The sequence below is a fragment of the Ictalurus punctatus genome, chromosome 24 (assembly GCF_001660625.3).
Source record: "Ictalurus punctatus breed USDA103 chromosome 24, Coco_2.0, whole genome shotgun sequence".
Taxonomy (NCBI): Eukaryota; Metazoa; Chordata; class Actinopteri; order Siluriformes; family Ictaluridae; genus Ictalurus; species Ictalurus punctatus.
Genome location: NC_030439.2, coordinates 16,291,965 through 16,309,787, shown reverse-complemented (window position 1 = coordinate 16,309,787; position 17,823 = coordinate 16,291,965). Strand labels below are relative to the sequence as shown.

The window sequence follows — 17,823 nt, the reverse complement described above, 5'->3', positions numbered from 1 at the left end:
CTTATAGCTGGTGAGTGGTGGGCGTTCAGGTGCACTATGGCTGCCGTCGCAATCACCTGGTCGATGCTACACACTGGTGGTGGTTTGAGGAGACCCCCCTCCCCCCATATTATGTAAAGCGCTTTGCGTGTCCAGAAAAGTGCTATACAAATGTAACTGTAACTAAATAAAATAAACAGTGTGGATGTTTCATGTTTTTCCCTCATCCACGTGGGTTCTCTGGGTTTCTCACACCTCCCAAAACATTCCGTTGGGTGAATTGGCTACTCTGAACAGACTCAACATGATTACAAAACTCTTGGCATTTTTACACGGAGATGGATTGGCATTCCATCCAGGGTGCATTCCTGCCTCAGTCCCGGCGTTCCCGGGAAAAGCTCCACTGTAACCCAGACCAAGATAGCGCATTTAATGAAGATGAATCAAAGTCAACAAATCAGTTTACACTTTACAAATTATACGTGCTAATAAGTATTCTATTTTCTGAAATGTATATTTTAAGTTGATGAACTTGATAAGATGAGACTCCGAAAGTATTGGAACGGCAAGGCCAATTCTATTGTTTTCGCCGTACGTTGTAGACGTTTAGGTTTGAGATCAGAAGATGATGGGTCAGAATTTGATTTGTTTTTGGTTAACACACCTAGATGTAAATACGAGGAAATGGAAAAAAGCTCAAATTCCGATCTATCGTCTCGTATTCATCTTTTGATCTCAAATGATCCCAAATGTCTTCAGTGTATAGCAAAAACAATAGAATTGGCCTTGCTGTTCCGGTACTTTCAGAGGGGCCTGTATATTTAACTTCTGCATAGTGTAGACAATGTGTTTTATAAATGCTCCATGAAAGTCGGTGAAATTGTTTCCCTTTTTCCTGTTTTTTCATTTCTTAACAGAGTAAAGATGGGAAAACGCCCCTTCATATGGCCGCCATTCACGGCAGGTTCTCCAGATCTCAGGCTGTCATTCAGAATGGTGAGTCTGGCTGTATGTTCTTCTTCTTCTTCTTCTTCTTCTTCTTCTTTACTCCTGTTCGCTGAGGTCAGTGTGCGAACTGAGCTGGATTTTGCTTTAACAGGAGCCGAGATCGACTCTGAAGATAAGCATGGAAACTCACCTCTGCACATAGCAGCTCGATACGGCCACGAGCTCCTCATCAACACCCTCATCAGCAACGGCGCTGACGTAGCCAAGTGAGTGTGTGACCGTCAAGAGAGCCTGAAAGGACACTGGATCTGATTTGACTTGGCAGGGTTTTGCTTCTCCTGAAGGACTGTCCAGTTTGGTTTTGTCTCTTCTGGCCCACAGTTCAAAGTGATATTTAAAACGAACAAGCAGGGGCAACGCTTATTCTAATATCCTGCCAAAGGAGCATGTGCTAATTAAAGGAAAACGGAGGAGAATGGCCAGACTGGTACAAACCGGCAAGAACCCAAACATCTCAGAACGCACAGCACGTCGAACCTCGAGGCGGATGGGCTACAACAGCACCAGGCCACAGCAAGTTCCACTCCTGTCAGCCAAGAACAGGAATCCGCTGCGTCACACAAACTGGACAGTTGAAGATTTGAAGATTCAGCTCAAAGTTCGGGGTATTGTGCGTTCTGAGATGAATTCTCTTCACCGCGGTGGTAGAGTGCTTATTTGAGTTACTGTAGCCTTTAGTCAGCTGAAACCAGCGCTGGCCATTCTCCGCTGCACCGCTTCCACATGATTGGCTGAATGTATATTTGCATGAATGAGCAGGTGTACAGGTGTTCCTATTACAGTGTTCGGTGAGTGTATATTGGCACGAAAAAATAATTTAGGAGCACATGTTTTTCTATTTACTCCCCACTCAAATATTTTTTCATGACTTTTCATAACCTTCCTTCTTCTTCTACTACTATTTCTTTTACTGCTTCATGTTCTTCTAATACTACTACTACTACTACTACTACTATACATACTACAACTTCTTCTTCTTTTACTACTTTTTTCTAGTACTACTACAACAAATACTATAAATAGTACAACTTCTTCGTCTGCTTCTACTATTACTAGTACTTTTGTTGCCACCTCTACTTCTACTTCTTTTACTATTTCTTCTATGAGAAACATAGGAGCACCAAAAAAAAAAAAGAAAAATTCACTTCATCCCCCCTCAGATATTTTTCATCGCTGTTTTATTTTTTCTTCTACTTCTGTTACTACTACTACTAGAAATGCTACAACTTCTTCTTTTACTGCAATGTCTACTTCTTCTGCTACTATTACTAGTACTACTACTGCTACTACTCCTTCTTATACTTCTTTTACTACTCTTACTATATTTTTTTTTCTATCTATTAAAAATCATACGAGCACAAATGTTTTTTCCCTATTTTCATCACTATTTTATTTCTTCTGCTACTACTTTATCTCCTTTCTTTCTTTCTTTCTAGCTATCTATATCTTTCTATGTATCTATCTATCTATTTTTTGCTTGCTTGCTTGCTTTTCTTTAATTTCTTCAATAATTTTATTTTTTTAACACTACAGCTGGTCCTATTGTCATAGCTGCTGCTGTTATGTAAAATTAATCAGCACCTCCTGACCAATCAGCACTGTGGTAATGTTCTCAATAAGAAATGAATCTTCTCGTCTTCCGTGTAGGCGGGGCATACACGGCATGTTTCCTCTTCACCTTGCTGCACTAAGTGGCTTCTCTGACTGCTGCCGGAAACTTCTGTCCTCTGGTGAGTCTGACCTGCCCAGTGCACAGGAGATTTTTCACCTTTTAAAATTGTATTTTTTATTTCCAGCCCTTGTTGACTTCCGTGTGTTCTTTGCGTGTCGGTTCAGGTTTGGACGTTGACGCGCCTGACGACTTCGGCAGAACGTGTTTACACGCGGCCGCGGCAGGAGGGTGAGTCCCAGCCAGGCTGTACTCTGACTGGATTGTGTGTATTGTGAGCTGCTCACTGAGGCCTTTGTATGTCTCTTCAGCTCTCTAATGAATTCAGACTGGTGGAAATGTAAATCACGATGTCTTTCTGACTCATGCAGAAACCTCGACTGTTTAAATCTGCTGCTCAACACTGGAGCTGACTTCAACAAGAAGGACAGGTTCGGAAGGTGAGTTTAGGGGTGAGGCGTGATCGCTAAGCAGCGCCGCTCGTCCTCCAGTTCTGACACCATCGTGTAAATTGGGATTTGTATTTCTTTTCAGGACGCCACTGCACTACGCCGCCGCTAACTGTAATTATCAGTGCCTGTTTGCACTCGTGGGCTCAGGGGCCAGTGTGAACGACACGGACATGAAAGGCTGTAGCCCTCTGCACTACACCGCTGCCTCAGACACTGACGCCAAGTAAGCACACGCACGCACGCAAGCACACACACACACAGAGAAGGAGAGAGAAACTACTGACTGTCATTCAGCCTTTAATAGATTCTGTCCTTCCCCAATGGTCTCTACTTAATTAGACATTTGTCTATTTAATTGAATGTTTCTGATGCGTTAATACTGCTCATAAGAGGAAATATTGAAGGAAACTATGATAATGAAAATGTATCGGAGAAAAAAAATCTTATCTCTAAAGTAATCCCATCAGCGCCGCCCTCAGTAACCCGTGATTTCATTACCGTGCAGGCGGCAGAAGGAAAACAGCAGCCTGATATTTAGAGAACAGTTCCATATTGAACGTTTTGTAATGGTAAATGTGTCCTGTTGGAGAAGCGATGATGAAATGCTGTGTATTGATTTCTTTTTTATTTTGGTAGCCTGCGTGAACCCCCCTCCCCCCTTCATTAGGATGCATTTTCACTTTTTGAATATTATTAAAACCTTCATATAATGTTATTCTATATATTTATAATCTAAATGAATAGAGATGTATTCAGTGTGGTGTTGGTGTGTGTTATGTTTCAGGTGCTTGGAGTATTTATTGCATAACGATGCCAATCCAGGGATCAGAGACAAACAGGGCTATAACGCAGTGCACTACGCCTCAACCTACGGTCACCGCCTCTGCCTCGAATTGGTCAGCCTCTACCTCTTCCTCTCACTCTCATTCTCTTTCTCACACATACACGTGTGAGTCCACTTTTCAGGCTGCCTGTGGTACTGAGCTGTAATGTTTCTGTTCCTGCAGATTGCAAGTGAAACACCGCTGGACGTGGTAAGTTCATATGAAAGCTTATTTAGATGCATTTCCTTTGCAGGAATGACCACAACAATGACCACATGTATAATAAACATATAGACCATTGTGATTCTGCAGTTTATCACTGACTTGTACAACAGTGCCCCCATGTGGAGAGCTGAATTCATTGACTCCTCATCCATAATCAATTTTCACCCTTTTGCTGTGTTGTCTTGTGCGTGTGTCGATTTTAGAAGTGTGTGTAATGGTGTTTAAGTTTTTCCTCATGCTCTGTGTGCGTCCTCAGCTTATGGAGACATCCGGGACCGATATCCTGAATGACACTGATGGCCAGGCTCCCATCAGCCCTTTGCATTTAGCAGTGAGTGAAAATGTCGCTTCCTTTGAATGTGTTTAAAAGATCCAGCTCAGTGATTTATAATTCACTTGATAAGAAAGGATCTGTGATACAAAAACCCTGATATATTGATTTAATATCAGTCTTTTTTTATTTATTTATTTTTTTTTTTATAAAGACATTAAACAACCTGAATTCCAAACATCTGGCTTAATTATTGTCTGGGAAATAGTACACAGAATAAGAATTGTAAGCTGACATTTAGTACATTAGTATTATTGGTGGATATTAAATCAAAATATTAAAATGTTGAGTCATAATAATGGCATACTATGTTGAAATAATGAGATATTAAGTCGAAATAACGACAAAGCACTTTTTTCCAGTTCAAGGCTATTGGCTGTTGTCCTATGGGACAACTCAATCTGTGCGTGTTTTTGTACGTGCATTCTAGGCATACCACGGCCACCACCATGCTCTGGAGGTGCTGGTTCAGTCCCTGTTGGACCTGGACGTGCGGACGGTGCAGGGACACACACCGCTGGACCTGGCTGCCTTCAAAGGCCATGTGGAGTGTGTGGATGTGCTCATCAACCAGGGAGCCTCCATCCTGCTTAAGGACTACACACACAAAAGAACACCCATTCATGCTGCAGGTAGGAAAACACTCCATGCTTCGTTCTCACCGCAGCACAGAAAGGTGATCTTGGAAACATAAATGTCAGCATTGCAGGTTGCACAAGAACAAATCTGATTTCGTTCTGTAGGTGTGTTCTTCATGTTGGATGTTATGGTAACAGCATAAACATATCCTTGGCTCCAGACTACTTTCCTTAGATGATACACATATCGGAGTTGCGCTCAGTCTTTTCTTAAATCGTATCTTTTTTTTTTTTTTTTTTTAAATTAGCATTTCCAGCTGTTGTAACCGTTCTGAAATTTTATTAGTAGCATGTTAGTGTGTGTGTGTAGTGCTTCTACGAGTGTATCCAGTACAGAGATTTTTAAACATGTCAGTGTCCCTGTTGAGATCATTTACCAAGCACAAATATCCAGACATCTAATAAAGGGTAGAGGACAGTAAACACTGTGCATAGAAAAATCTCTACAGTGCATTTTTGCATATTATGCTTTTTTTTCCTGCCTGCTCTCACCCTGGACTTTCTGTTTCTTGTCAGCCATGAACGGTCACTCAGAATGTCTCCGCCTCCTCATCAGCAACGCCGGCCCACCCTCGGCCGTTGATGTCCACGACGGGAATGGACAGTGAGTGATGCGCAGACATGCTAAGTTGATGAATAAACGTTATAGTTGTATATCGGATGTATTTCCAGACTGGTTGATGGTGTGATTGTGATTGTAACAGAACTCCTCTGATGCTGGCGGTGCTGAACGGACACACGGACTGTGTCTACTTCCTGATCAGCAAAGGAGCCAATGTGGGAGCCAGAGACAAGTGGGGCAGGACAGCTCTTCACCGCGGGGTCTGTTGCACATATTTGATAACTGCATAAATGTCATTTCCATCATTTTTACATGTGACAGGGAAAAAAACAGCCTATGTGACTTGGTCATATTTCTTTAGTAGTCATAAAGCTTTTACTTAAATATTGTTTGCCAGTATTTTGTTGGCAGCGTCGCTATTGAAAAAAAATTATAATAATAATTAAGCAGGTAGTGACGTGGTGCTACATTGATTGATTGATTGATTGGTTTTCTTAATCATGTATAATTTCAAACCATCATGTTTTGCATTTCTTGCCATTTGATTGAGTTGACTCGAGGTTACTTGCTGCTCATATGGCTACGTATTGTTCATGACTGCGAAGTGAACAATCTTAGAAACCTGCTGATCTTAGAAAATTGACTAAAAATTTGTTAATAAATAAGCAAGCAAACACGCTTTCAACTAAATCTAGCCAGGCAAACAATATGACCTCCTTTTTTTTTTTTTTCTTCTAACTATGACCTACTCTTGTTTTCAAGCAACCTTGATACTGTAGACAGTATTACTAGTAGAAATCTCGCCAAACCCAGAGGAGTGATCACCTTTATAGTGACTGTGTATCGTATAGACATGTACATGGAGTCTTTGAGAGAATGTTAAGCCACCTGATCGAGAATATTTGAGTAGAGTTCTCACTACCTGTTATTGCCATTCTGAAGGACGTCATCTAATCTTGTACTGTTTGTGTGTGTGTGTGTGTGTGTGTGTGTGAAGGCGGTGACGGGGCACGAGGCGTGTGTGGAGGCGCTGTTGCAGCATGGGGCCAGTGTGTGTTTGCGGGACAGTAAAGGGCGCACAGCCATGCACCTGGCAGCAGCGTGCGGTCACATCGGGGTGTTGGGGTCTCTGCTGCAGGCCGCACACTCCCAAAACACGGTGCCGGTCATCATGGACAGCTGTGGATACACCCCACTCCACTGGGCCTGCTACAACGGTACATGACACTCACAGAGACGTGATGTGGAGACGTTTTCAGTATTTTCTTAACCGATGTTACAAACACCCACAGTTTATCCATTAGTGCACGTTACGGCTCTGCGAGGGTTATATATTAACGGACTTGTTCGTTCTACTACGGTTTCTATAGTAATAGCTTATTCCGAGGGACTTCTACCTGTATCGTATCTGAAAATAATAAGGTGTTATTTAACAAAGATACGTAGTATATGGTGAAGATCCATAATATATGGTTAATATGGTTTTCTGTAAAGAGATGTTTATTTAACATTTATCGAAGGAGTCTCAAGTGTCAGCAGTAACATTTCAGTAACTTTTCAGATACAGGAAGTTTAGCAGGACCGGAGGAGTTTGTTCATTCTGGGTTCTCTGTAACATGACAAGCTGTGGTTTTTGTCTTATTAACTTCGACACGAGCGTGCCTCCGTTCTTTGTTTATCTGTTTACGTGTTTTGAGTCGTTTCTTTTCTCTCTCAGGTCACGATACGTGTGTGGAGGCTCTGTTAGAGCAGGAGGCGTTCCACAGGATGGAGGGCAACTCCTTCAGTCCACTCCACTGTGCCGTGTAAGCCACGTGTCCACGTTATCCACAGAAAACAAACGTTTCGTGTGTGCGCATGTCTACAGCTGAAAGTTCTCTTTCGTCTCTGTTTTTACAGAATCAGTGATAATGAAGGTTCAGCTGAGCTGCTGATTGACACACTGGGTCCTGCCATTGTTAATGCTACGGACTCCAAATCCAGGTCAGGACAAGTTTATAAAACATCAGAGCAGGATTAATGTGTATAGACTGAAGTAGCGCGGTTTGATTAATTTGTTTTAATCAATACCTTTAAATTTGTTTTACAGATTAAATCACATTATTTATAAGGCAGGTTTTTAATTTCACGACTGATATGATTCTTAATTGTTTTTTGTGGTAGAGAAATCCAGTCTGTTTTATTCTGTGTGGATTTTTGTTTGCCACAGCTTTTGAAATTTCGGAAATTACTTTTTTAAATGAGCTCCCTCCCAGGGCCGGTCAATCCATTAGGCCTCATAGGCAGCCTAGGGCATCACCATATTTGGGCCGTCGCCCTACCAAATCGATTTAACAGTACCGAGCCACATTTACTAATTGTTCCTCATGTCTTTTGATTGGTCATATTAGTTTGTCGGCGCCCCCTAGTGCCGATGTAAATAAGTGGCAGTGTCATTTTTAATAAAATGAAAAAGTACATTGTACTTATCACTACATCTGTTCTCATGTTTCCCCTCAGGACGCCTCTACATGCTGCAGCCTACACGGACCACGTGGAATGTCTCCAGCTGCTGCTCGGTCACAACGCCCAGGTGAACGCCATCGACGCTCTGGGCAAAACACCCCTCATGATGGCAGCTGAGAACGGCCAGACTAACGCCGTGGGTAAGACACACGCTGCTAGCTTTCATTCCGTCAATCATAACCGATCTCAAGCGGAATGCAGAGAAGTCCGTATTTCAGCCATCATGCACATCGCTAGGCCTACACTAGGAAGGTCATTTGTATAGTGTGCTCGTGAGAAGCTTCATGGGCTTTGACGCTGAAATGAGTGCACGAGCCGAAATTTCTCTTTAATGTGTAGAGGTGCTCGTGAGTAAAGCGAAGGCGGACCTCACGCTCCAGGACGCGAACAAGAACACGGCCCTGCATTTAGCCTGCAGCAAGGTACGGAATACACACTTCAGCTTTTCACACTGAAGGAACACACTCTGCTTCTTTAATTTTTTTCTTGTGGTGTTTCAAACGCACTGTGTGTACGTATTTCTCTCGCAGGGGCATGAAACCAGTGCCTTGTTAATTCTGGAGAAGGTCACGGACAGGAACCTTATCAACGCCACAAACACGGCTCTACAGACGTACGTACAGGTCACGTACACAAAACACAAACAACTCTTCAAAATCACAAAACGTAAATGAATTGGACATCAAAGAAAGTTTCGTTCCAGAACCATTCTCTGACAGTTTTGGGAAACTTACAGCCTTTTTTAAACTGTTTTTTGTATTATTTTTATTATTATTATTTATGTATATATATATTTTTATATAAACGTTTTGGCGCTCGTTATCCACATTATGCACTTTTTGTAGACGGTCCCTTAATGGCTTCTTTTATATTAAAGCTTCAGTAAACACTTTTTGAAACACATTTAGTGACCTTTAACTAGAGAATGTTTAAGAAAAAAGGATCAAAACGCTTTGCGACATGCCGTTATTAGAAAAAGATGGGGTGGTTTCAAGGTTTTCCTATAACACCACATCCCAAAGTGTTTTATTCCTCATACCACAGCAGTTTTCCGGCGATTACATGACACATTGCATTTTTTTTTCTATTTATAGTTATAATTAATGTTGTGGAAATATATAGCAACTATAAGCAGGCAGGTGGAAATAGACAGAAACTTAAGGGGACGAAGTCTCCTGGACTTAATGAAGAAATGGACTTCTTACCATTTTTGTAATGATTTATATTGTGTTGCTGTATACGGTTATATTCCTGTTTGTGTGTGTGATGTATTTTGGATTAAATAGAGTTTTGTGTTGCTATGCTTTGCACTAAGAGGCTAGTTATAACCCCTGCCACACGTCGACCAGCTGTCTTTGATGATTCACTATTTACGAGCAGTTTTAAGAAGACTTGTTTGAACAATTGATATGCACCTAGTGCGTCTTCATAATATAAATAAGCAGAATTGAGATGTGAACAGCACTGTGGTATAAATACATTTCACCGTTTATTTCTTCATAAATGGAATAGTGATATGATCTACCGTATATAGAAAATCCTAAACATCAAACTAATTGATTAAGATTTTCCATTACATATTATAGTCCATCCTAATTATTTCTTTATCTAGTACATATTGCCATTTTGATGAATATTTTGTGATCCCCCCCCCCGCCTGTTCCTCAGGCCACTGCACGTCGCTGCCCGTAACGGACTTGCGGTTGTAGTGCAGGAGCTGCTGGGAAAAGGAGCAAGTGTCCTGGCTGTGGATGAAAACGGTGATTAAGAGTCTTGTTAATAAAGTGTAAAACCCCAGTCTTGTTAAAAACACTAAACGCTGACCGATTTCGCCGTGCAGGTTACACACCAGCTTTAGCGTGTGCACCGAACAAAGATGTGGCCGACTGCCTGGCGCTGATCTTGGCCACCATGATGCCCGTGTCCCCGGTCAGTACCGGCACCGTGCCGGGGCTCAACTTCAGCGCCATAAACCACTACTGTAGCCCTTCCAAAGCTGTGACCTTCGACCCTTTACCCGGCCTGCGCTCGGGGCATCCTTCTTATTGCAGCTTCAACAGCCTGGGACGTGAAGACGGCCTCATCGTTCACGATGAAGAATTCAACGACTCGGATTCAGAGACTTACTGAGAACTTCGGACCGTCTCAGTGCTGAGGATCGTTCAGTCCCCGAGTGCCTGGAGATTGCTGAAGACGCTAACGCCATGTCGCTGAATCACATTAAAGTGGATTTAGCGCGGTGTCGTTCCTACGGAACGAGAAACGTGCCGCCCTAAGTTGAAGTACGTTTAACTGAAATCTTATTCCGTGCTTCAAGTTCGTCTGCAAGGTTGTCGTAATAATCAGGCGCAGAAAATTTGCTGCACAATACATTTCCGATTCAGACTTGTTCACTTTCCCGAACACTACTCTATGGAGTTGCCATAAGAGATTCGAATTCAAATGCAAAAATCTGAACTCGCATGTCCTTTATTTTGAATTTCCAGCTCTAATTGAATTTCACGAGTTTTGCAGATCCCTAATCTAAACTCTGCTTAGTCTGTCAGTGTGATAATGTTTATCCCTGCTTTTTTTTAATACAGCGACAATACAACAACGTAAATGTTCCGTGTTTTAAATAAGATTCATTCGGACCGGTCGGCGTATTAGTATTATCGATGGTGTCATTTAGCTGGTTAAAGTCCGTTCGCAAAGTTTTCCAGGCGTCTTCAACACTTTGTCTACTTTACTTAGAACGTCAAACGTTAATCTGTGCAGTTCAGTTTCTGATCTTCTGCAAACCATCAAACTCAGTTTCACTTTCTGGTGGCGGGATACAGCGTTATTCAAACGAATTTCAATTCAGATTCATGCGTTTTTAAATTTAAACGTTCTAACGGCGTGAACCTCCACACCACATCACTGGCTCAGACGGTGGACGTCAATCCTGTCCTCTTCTGTCTTTCCTAAGTCTCCGGATTGTAGTATTTTGAAAATGTAAATCTGAATTTGAAATGGATTATGGCAGCAAATTTAATTGGGATTTTCTACACCTGATTATTATTAAATAAATATATATATACTTTAATTAATTTTGCATGCAAACTCAAGCCACAGAATACAATGACAGAAACTACAAAACTTCACTTAGAAATTCAGATTGTACGGGCACGTTTCTCAGTCCATCCCTTTCAAGCTATAGTGCTACTGGGAAATAACGGAGTGTACCATTTTTGGCAGCAGGGGTCACTCCGGTTTCCCTTTCTTATATGTCTCAGGAACGTTTAGAGACACGAGAGCAGGTGAGAGCAAAATCCGAACGTGGTAGATCGTCCACACTACAGCCTGATCCGGATCGTGTTTTTACACTCACCAGTTTGGCGAGTTTGGTTCTTTATCTCGACGTTCTTTCAAAAAAAAATTCCTTCATTTAATTTCCCAAGCAACAGGAACCGTAACCTCAAACAATAATGACTACTGTTGTGGAAGTTTCTCGACACATCCTCTCTGGCAGTAAGAGAAGATATCATGAACGTGCAACCAAGGGGACCAAGTTGCCCTTTTTAAAGCATGATTTAGTATTTTTTGTTTGTTTGTTTGTTTGTTTGTTTGTTTTTTTAGCTGTGGTTAATTTATTATTAACTAAGATTAACCAAGACTCGCACAAAACAGACTGCTGTGAACGTTAAGCGCAAACGTCCTGTCCATGTTGCTGCGGAGTAACTCGTTAACGTAAGATGAACGGATTTCTACGAACCCCGGGGTATCGTTAAAAGGGCATTCTGACGCGTTTCTTACCCACGAGTTTGAGACCAGCTCTCGAGGCGACAGGGTTTATACACACTCAGTGCTGGTTTTTGGTGACTCGCAACATTTGTTATAGAGGAAAGATGTGTGTGTGTGTGTGTGTGTGTGTGTGTGTGTACCTGCGATTACGTGTGTGCTTGTGTGTGTGAGTGATTGTATGTTACCTTTTTATAAAGGGTAAGACTGGCCACTTAGTGCGTTGCTCAAATAATTACTAATAAATCTTGAATATTTTTGTCACACCACAATAATGGTCACAATAATGGTCAGTTCTGTAATAAGGACTGATTTGATATTTTAAATTTAGGAGTGCTGACACCCATTTTACACCGAACATGTGATTCCTGTTAGCCGGTCAAATGCAGTCCCTGAAGTTGCTCACAATAAACCATGTTATTTACTCAGACTGAGAATATGCTCCTAATCTGCTCTAAAGAGAAAAATCTTCCACAGACAACACATTTCCTGTACACAAAAAACAAGACCGCTTTAAAATTAATTACTTGTAGGAAAATCAGGAAAATATTCTTCTTTATATCTTCAATTTGAGCTCTTTTTATTATTAGACTCCGTGCTTATGGTTACAGCAAAAGGCTGTAATACAGTAGAAACTATTAAAATGGCAAAAAAAAAAGGGATTTAACATGATTTGGAGTTGACAATTAATTTGTCTTCTGGCTTTTTTATTAAACGTGGTGATATTTCCCGCCACGTCTTCAAATCACATGTGGCAACCAAAAGACTCCTGCTTTTGCTTCACTTCACGTCTCATTTCAGGTCTTCTTTTGTTGTTGTTTTGTAGGATATACCTCTTTATTGTTTTTAATTCTTAGAAGATTAATTTAAATTGTAAGTTAGAGGCCTATTTTCTTTTTTTTTTCTCCATTCAAAATTCAAGCAAACTTTGGCACTCAACTGCAGAACACTGATACAATACTGAAAGAAAGAGCTGTGCGATTTTATTCGCTGTCTTTCTCATAGACTCTCCCGTACAGCACTGCAGTCACCAGGCCGCTCGTCATTCCTCTTCGGCTCATGTAAAACCTGCCGCTTTTCCAGCCGGATTCATCCGGTCGGTCCAGAGTCATCCCGCTGCCCAGCAAGCCGGCGTACACGTGCTCGGTACTGAACGCCGCTTGCAGGTGAAAGTCAATCAGCGTATGCGCATGCTCAGTCTCTCCTCCACAGCTTTCCTGATGGAGCCCTGTGCACCGAACTAAGGCGCACACCTCTAGGTAGTACGTCCCATGGACCACATGGAGGCCATCAAATGCCCCCAGGGCATAGAGCTCTTCTTCGGGGGTGGAATTTGTCCTCCGGAAGAGCAAGTGGCAGCAGAATGAGCCGTCACATGCTGTGAGATTCCCTTCTTTGCCATGTAGAGGCACTAGTGTAAAGTTATCGTACATCATCGTGGAGGTAAACTGAGCAGACCGTTTAATACAACTCAAATCCTCTTTTAGGCAAAATTCTGAGTCTGCTCCTCTCTGGAACGGTCTAAACTCGGGTTCCTCTCCATTATCCACTTTGGGAAAGCCGGAGAAGGGCACTAATTTCAATCGAGCCCTCTCTGGAGCGTCCCCTAGTGATAAGGGATCCAAGACCGGCACTCTTAGCACCAGCAGTTTCCCAGCCTCGCCCTCTGTGGCGTGATGATAAAGTGCATCCCAGGGTGTAAATATCCCACTTCCTGTCATACCCAAAGCCTCCGAGCGGATGTTTGCTGCCAGCAAAGTGACGCCAGCTGAATAAGAGAATGAGCGCTGAAATTGCACAGCAGCCAGCAGGGGGAGCTGGTTCATCCAAGCTGTCGGGTATACGAACTGTCTGATGCCCATGTCCTTCACCAGGGTCACAGCCGGCTCCCGGAATAATATATCAAAACAGGTGAACACCCCGAAGCGCCCGGCGAACGGAGTAGCGAACGTCACATACTCGCATTCAGGAGGTGTGTCGAAGGCTGCCTCAAAGTACAGGTTCTGTTTGTGGTATCTGGCCACGATGGTGCCGTTGTCGCTAAAAACTACGTCGGTGTTAAACTGGTAGCGGCCGTCGGCTGGACACAGCGGATCGACTGATCTGTTGCAGGGTTGGCAGTCGGCCATGTTAGCCACCACGAAGAGATGATTCTTCTGTGCCATGCAGCTCAAACGATGCAGGACCTGAGAAAAGAAATGAGGTTCTGTTAAATTATTCCATTTTGCATATTATAAATATAATAAATCTTGAAACTTTGCATTCTCCCATGTTTTTTTTTCTGAATCTCTACTTTACAGTGGGGTTTTTTTTTTCTTCCTAAGTTTAAAATAAAATGGAATCCAAAACAAATTGTCCCAACACGTCACTATAAGGTATGCTCTTCTGCCAAAACAGTAATATAGTACTGATATTAAGCAGATTTAGGCGCAGTGCCTCTGTATTGTAGAATCTGTCAGGATCTGCACATGGGCTCCACGTCACTGCTCCAGGATCCGGCACCGTCTCCAGATACGCAGCTATAGACACTCTGCTGTAGTTGAATCCGTGGATGGCGTCCTCTGGAAACACCAGGATCTGGGCTCCCTGTTAAACAGATTAAGCTTCAGTGAGTTCACTGTTCAGTAAGTCTCTTCAGTGTGTAATAACGAGTACTTTAACTGGGTCGGCCAAAAATGTTCGTTTGTAGCTGTTTTTCAAAATGTGTCATATGACGTTCTATAGATTAACAAAAAAATAAACTTTTAAGAAACTTTTTTCAGTAGTTTGCCAGCCAGTAACTGAAATGAAATATCTTTTCAGCTTAGAAAACCAATTATTTATTTATTTACAATTAAGTTATTTCTTTTTTCTTTATTTAAATTAGGATTGAACAGTGTCAGGAATTCTTTTTACCAGTTAAACAGTTAAATATGTTTATATATATATATATATATATATATATATATATATATATATATATATATATATATAATTATATTATATTTTATATATATATATATATATATATATTATATCTATATGTATATATATATATATTATATATTATATATTATATTTATATATATATAATATTATATATATATATATATATATATATATATATATATTTATTTTTTTTTTTTTTTTGAGCTGAGAAAATATTTGAGCATTTATATATTTTGTGGAATTATTTAGAAACCAGTTCAATGATCAACCCCCCCCCCCCCCCCCCCCAAATTAATTTCTATTTTATATCTTGTTGAAAACTAAATTTGTACTTTCAGAAATATTTTTTTTTATGTCTGAATAAAACGGCATAAACTTCATTACTAGTTTAAAAAAAAGTTATAAATATATATAAATAAATACTTATGTTTTCACAGTGTTTTCATGGATTTACACAGAATGACCCAAACAACTGTTTAATAAATGTGTCTCTGGCTGCAAAACTTTTATAACTATTCAAATAGGCTCATTTAATGAAATGTGTACAGGAATACACCGATCAGCCATAACATTAAACCATCTGCCTAATATTGTGTAGATCCCCCCTGTGCTGCCAAACAGCTCTGACCCGTCAAGGCATGGACTCCATAAGACCTCTGAAGGTGTGCTGTGGTATCTGGGACCAAGACGTTAGCAGCAGATCTTTTAAGTCCTGTAAGTTGTGATGTGGGGGCTCCATGGATCCGACTTGTTTGTCCAGAACATCCCACAGATGCTCGATCAGATTGAGATCTGGGAATTTGGAGGCCGAGTCAACACCTTAAACTCTTTGTCATGGTCCTAAAACCGTTCCTGAACAATTTTTACATTTTACATAGGGAGCACTATCCTGCTGAAAGAGGCCACTGCCATTACGGAATACCGCTGCCATGAAGGGGTGTAGTTGGTCTGCAACAATGTTTAGGTAGGTGGTACGTGTCAAAGTCACATCCACATGAATACCAGGACCCAAGGTTTCCCAGCAGAACATTGCCGAGAGCATCACATCGCCTCCACGGGCTCGCCTTCTTCCCATAGTGCATCCTGGTGCCATCTCGTCCCCAGGTAAGCGACTCGCATGCACCCGGCCGTGTACATGATTTAAAAGAAAACGGGATTCATCAGACCGGGCCACATTCTTCCATTGCTCCATGGTCCAGTTCTGATGCTCATGTGCCTGTTGTATTTGAATTTGGTGGTGGACAGGGGACAGCATGGGCACTCCGACCCGTCTGCTACGCAGCTCCACACACAGCCAGCTGTGAAACACTGTGTTCTGACATCTTTCCATCAGAGCCAGAATTAACTTTTTCAGCAGTTTCTGTGGGATTGGACCAGACGTGCTAGCCTTCACTCCCCACGCACATCAAATAGCCTTGAATTCCCATGACCTTCTTGGTGGTCGTCCATCCTTGGACCACTTTTGGTAGGTACTAACCACTGCATACTGGGAACACCCCACAAGACCTGCTGTTTTGTAGATGCTCCGAATCAGTCCTCTAACCTTCACCATCTAGCCCTTGTGAAATCGCTCCGATCCTTACGATTGCCTATTTTTCCTGCTTCCAACACATCAACATGGAGAACGGACTGTTTAATATAGGCTATCCCACCCCCTGACAAGGGCTACTGTAACGAGATAAACAATGTTATTCACATCAGTGTATACTGGAGCATTTTACTCATGAGTTTGGCACCGACAGAACAAATTTGGGCCTAGCTGGCATTATGTAGTGACCAAGTTGTTTTTGATTTATTAAGGTTTGGATTAGACACATGTAATACAAGTGATCAATCAAATATGTTAATAAATAGAATACCTTATTAATAAAAGTATGAGCTTGGGGTGTGCCTTGCAGCACAGACTCCATTTTGAGTGCTCTACATCACCTGCTGTGCAGCGGAAGTCGCCTGTTTCTCAAACACCTCCAAGTTCCGGTTCATGTGCTGCAGCGCGGCTTTCCGTCCCACAGCCACCTTCGGCTCTGGGTTCAGGAGAACTTGGTGCTCATACACTGCAGCCGTGTAAAACAAATCCTCCGCTACATTGGCCAAATGAGTCCCGGTAAACCAGGCTGCTAAAATAATTACCCTGAGTCCACATAGCGCCATGATTGGAACTATCCTGCATGCCAAAAGTTCAAAGGTCAACCTTGTTTACTCTGATAATTCCTAACATTTGGAAGTGACTTTTTTTTTTAGTACTTATGCACTACTCTGTCATTTATATAATAAATAGTGCGAGTAGTGTACTCACTGGAAATTCCAAATAGAAAAAGTACACTTTAAATGAAATACCCGGATGATGCACTTAAATAAACCGAGAAAATGAAGTCATTACGTAGCGGAGGGGGCGGGGCTATCAGACTCTGATGTTGAATAAAAAAATAACTTTATAAAATTCATACAGTACGCGGTTTATAGTATACAGTGCATACGTGCACAGTGTATAGTGCGTCATTTGGACACAACTTGTGTTTTCCTGGTAGTTCCGCATTTGGAAAGACGTCACACGAAAGCAGCGATTCCATTGGGTGTAAACGAAACGCGTCACTGAGTGAGACGCGTTCATTGGTCAATTTCGTCAAGTCAAGAATGATTTTTTTGAAAGACTTATTGAAAACAAACAAAAAAAAAAGGCAAAAATTGTTCCAATGTTCATATATAATTGTAAAAAAACAAACAAAAAAAACCTACTTATCTCTTCCCTAGTAAAATCATGCTCATGTTCTTTTCTGAAAATCTTTTTTTTTTTTTTTTGGTCAAAATATACACCCCTAAACAACATTTAAAAAGTGCAAATAGTTTTTAATTTTTGCCTTCCTGATTTTATTTTAATTAATCACATTATATTAAAATAAATCTGTCTTTCTTTCAAACCTTTAAGATAAATTGATCGTA

At 41.4% G+C, this 17,823-nt stretch overlaps 2 protein-coding genes across 4 annotated transcripts in view; one reads left to right on the top strand and one right to left on the bottom strand.

Moving 5' to 3' along the window:
• The window catches only part of LOC108256911 (serine/threonine-protein phosphatase 6 regulatory ankyrin repeat subunit A), a 38,862-nt gene extending 26,477 nt beyond the window's left edge, over positions 1-12,385 (top strand). For 2 of the 3 annotated variants that reach the window (XM_047150502.2, XM_047150501.2), the window contains exons 9-28: positions 897-975; positions 1,079-1,193; positions 2,635-2,717; positions 2,824-2,887; positions 2,968-3,096; positions 3,191-3,331; positions 3,893-4,004; positions 4,116-4,142; positions 4,414-4,488; positions 4,919-5,120; positions 5,643-5,730; positions 5,831-5,948; positions 6,686-6,905; positions 7,406-7,493; positions 7,588-7,671; positions 8,188-8,333; positions 8,533-8,615; positions 8,724-8,806; positions 9,862-9,953; positions 10,034-12,385. In XM_047150502.2, the coding sequence (XP_047006458.1) occupies positions 897-975; positions 1,079-1,193; positions 2,635-2,717; positions 2,824-2,887; positions 2,968-3,096; positions 3,191-3,331; positions 3,893-4,004; positions 4,116-4,142; positions 4,414-4,488; positions 4,919-5,120; positions 5,643-5,730; positions 5,831-5,948; positions 6,686-6,905; positions 7,406-7,493; positions 7,588-7,671; positions 8,188-8,333; positions 8,533-8,615; positions 8,724-8,806; positions 9,862-9,953; positions 10,034-10,323 (2,319 nt within the window). In that variant the 3' untranslated portion in view covers positions 10,324-12,385. The remainder of the gene's footprint in view (positions 1-896; positions 976-1,078; positions 1,194-2,634; positions 2,718-2,823; positions 2,888-2,967; positions 3,097-3,190; positions 3,332-3,892; positions 4,005-4,115; positions 4,143-4,413; positions 4,489-4,918; positions 5,121-5,642; positions 5,731-5,830; positions 5,949-6,685; positions 6,906-7,405; positions 7,494-7,587; positions 7,672-8,187; positions 8,334-8,532; positions 8,616-8,723; positions 8,807-9,861; positions 9,954-10,033) is intronic. The other variant, XM_017454180.3, reaches the window with a different exon arrangement.
• A 78-nt stretch (positions 12,386-12,463) lies between these two features.
• Positions 12,464-17,320, bottom strand: btd (biotinidase). Its single transcript, XM_017454185.3, has 3 exons — positions 16,813-17,320; positions 14,392-14,541; positions 12,464-14,141 (listed from the first exon to the last, which is right to left on the bottom strand). Exons 1-3 carry the CDS (start codon positions 17,032-17,034, stop codon positions 12,939-12,941), a joined length of 1,575 nt encoding a protein of 524 aa, XP_017309674.1. The 5' UTR covers positions 17,035-17,320; the 3' UTR covers positions 12,464-12,938.
• Positions 17,321-17,823: the final 503 nt, after the last annotated feature.

Bases quoted from the DNA above. Each gene is read 5' to 3' on its own strand.
- btd (XM_017454185.3), bottom strand. From the start codon at position 17,034: ATGGCGCTATGTGGACTCAGGGTAATTATTTTAGCAGCCTGGTTTACC. The intron at 14,542-16,812 runs GTGATGTAGAGC...TCTGTTTAACAG, and splicing joins CGACTTCCGCTGCACAGCAG to GGAGCCCAGATCCTGGTGTT. The intron at 14,142-14,391 runs GCACTGCGCCTA...TTCTTTTCTCAG, and splicing joins ACAGATTCTACAATACAGAG to GTCCTGCATCGTTTGAGCTG.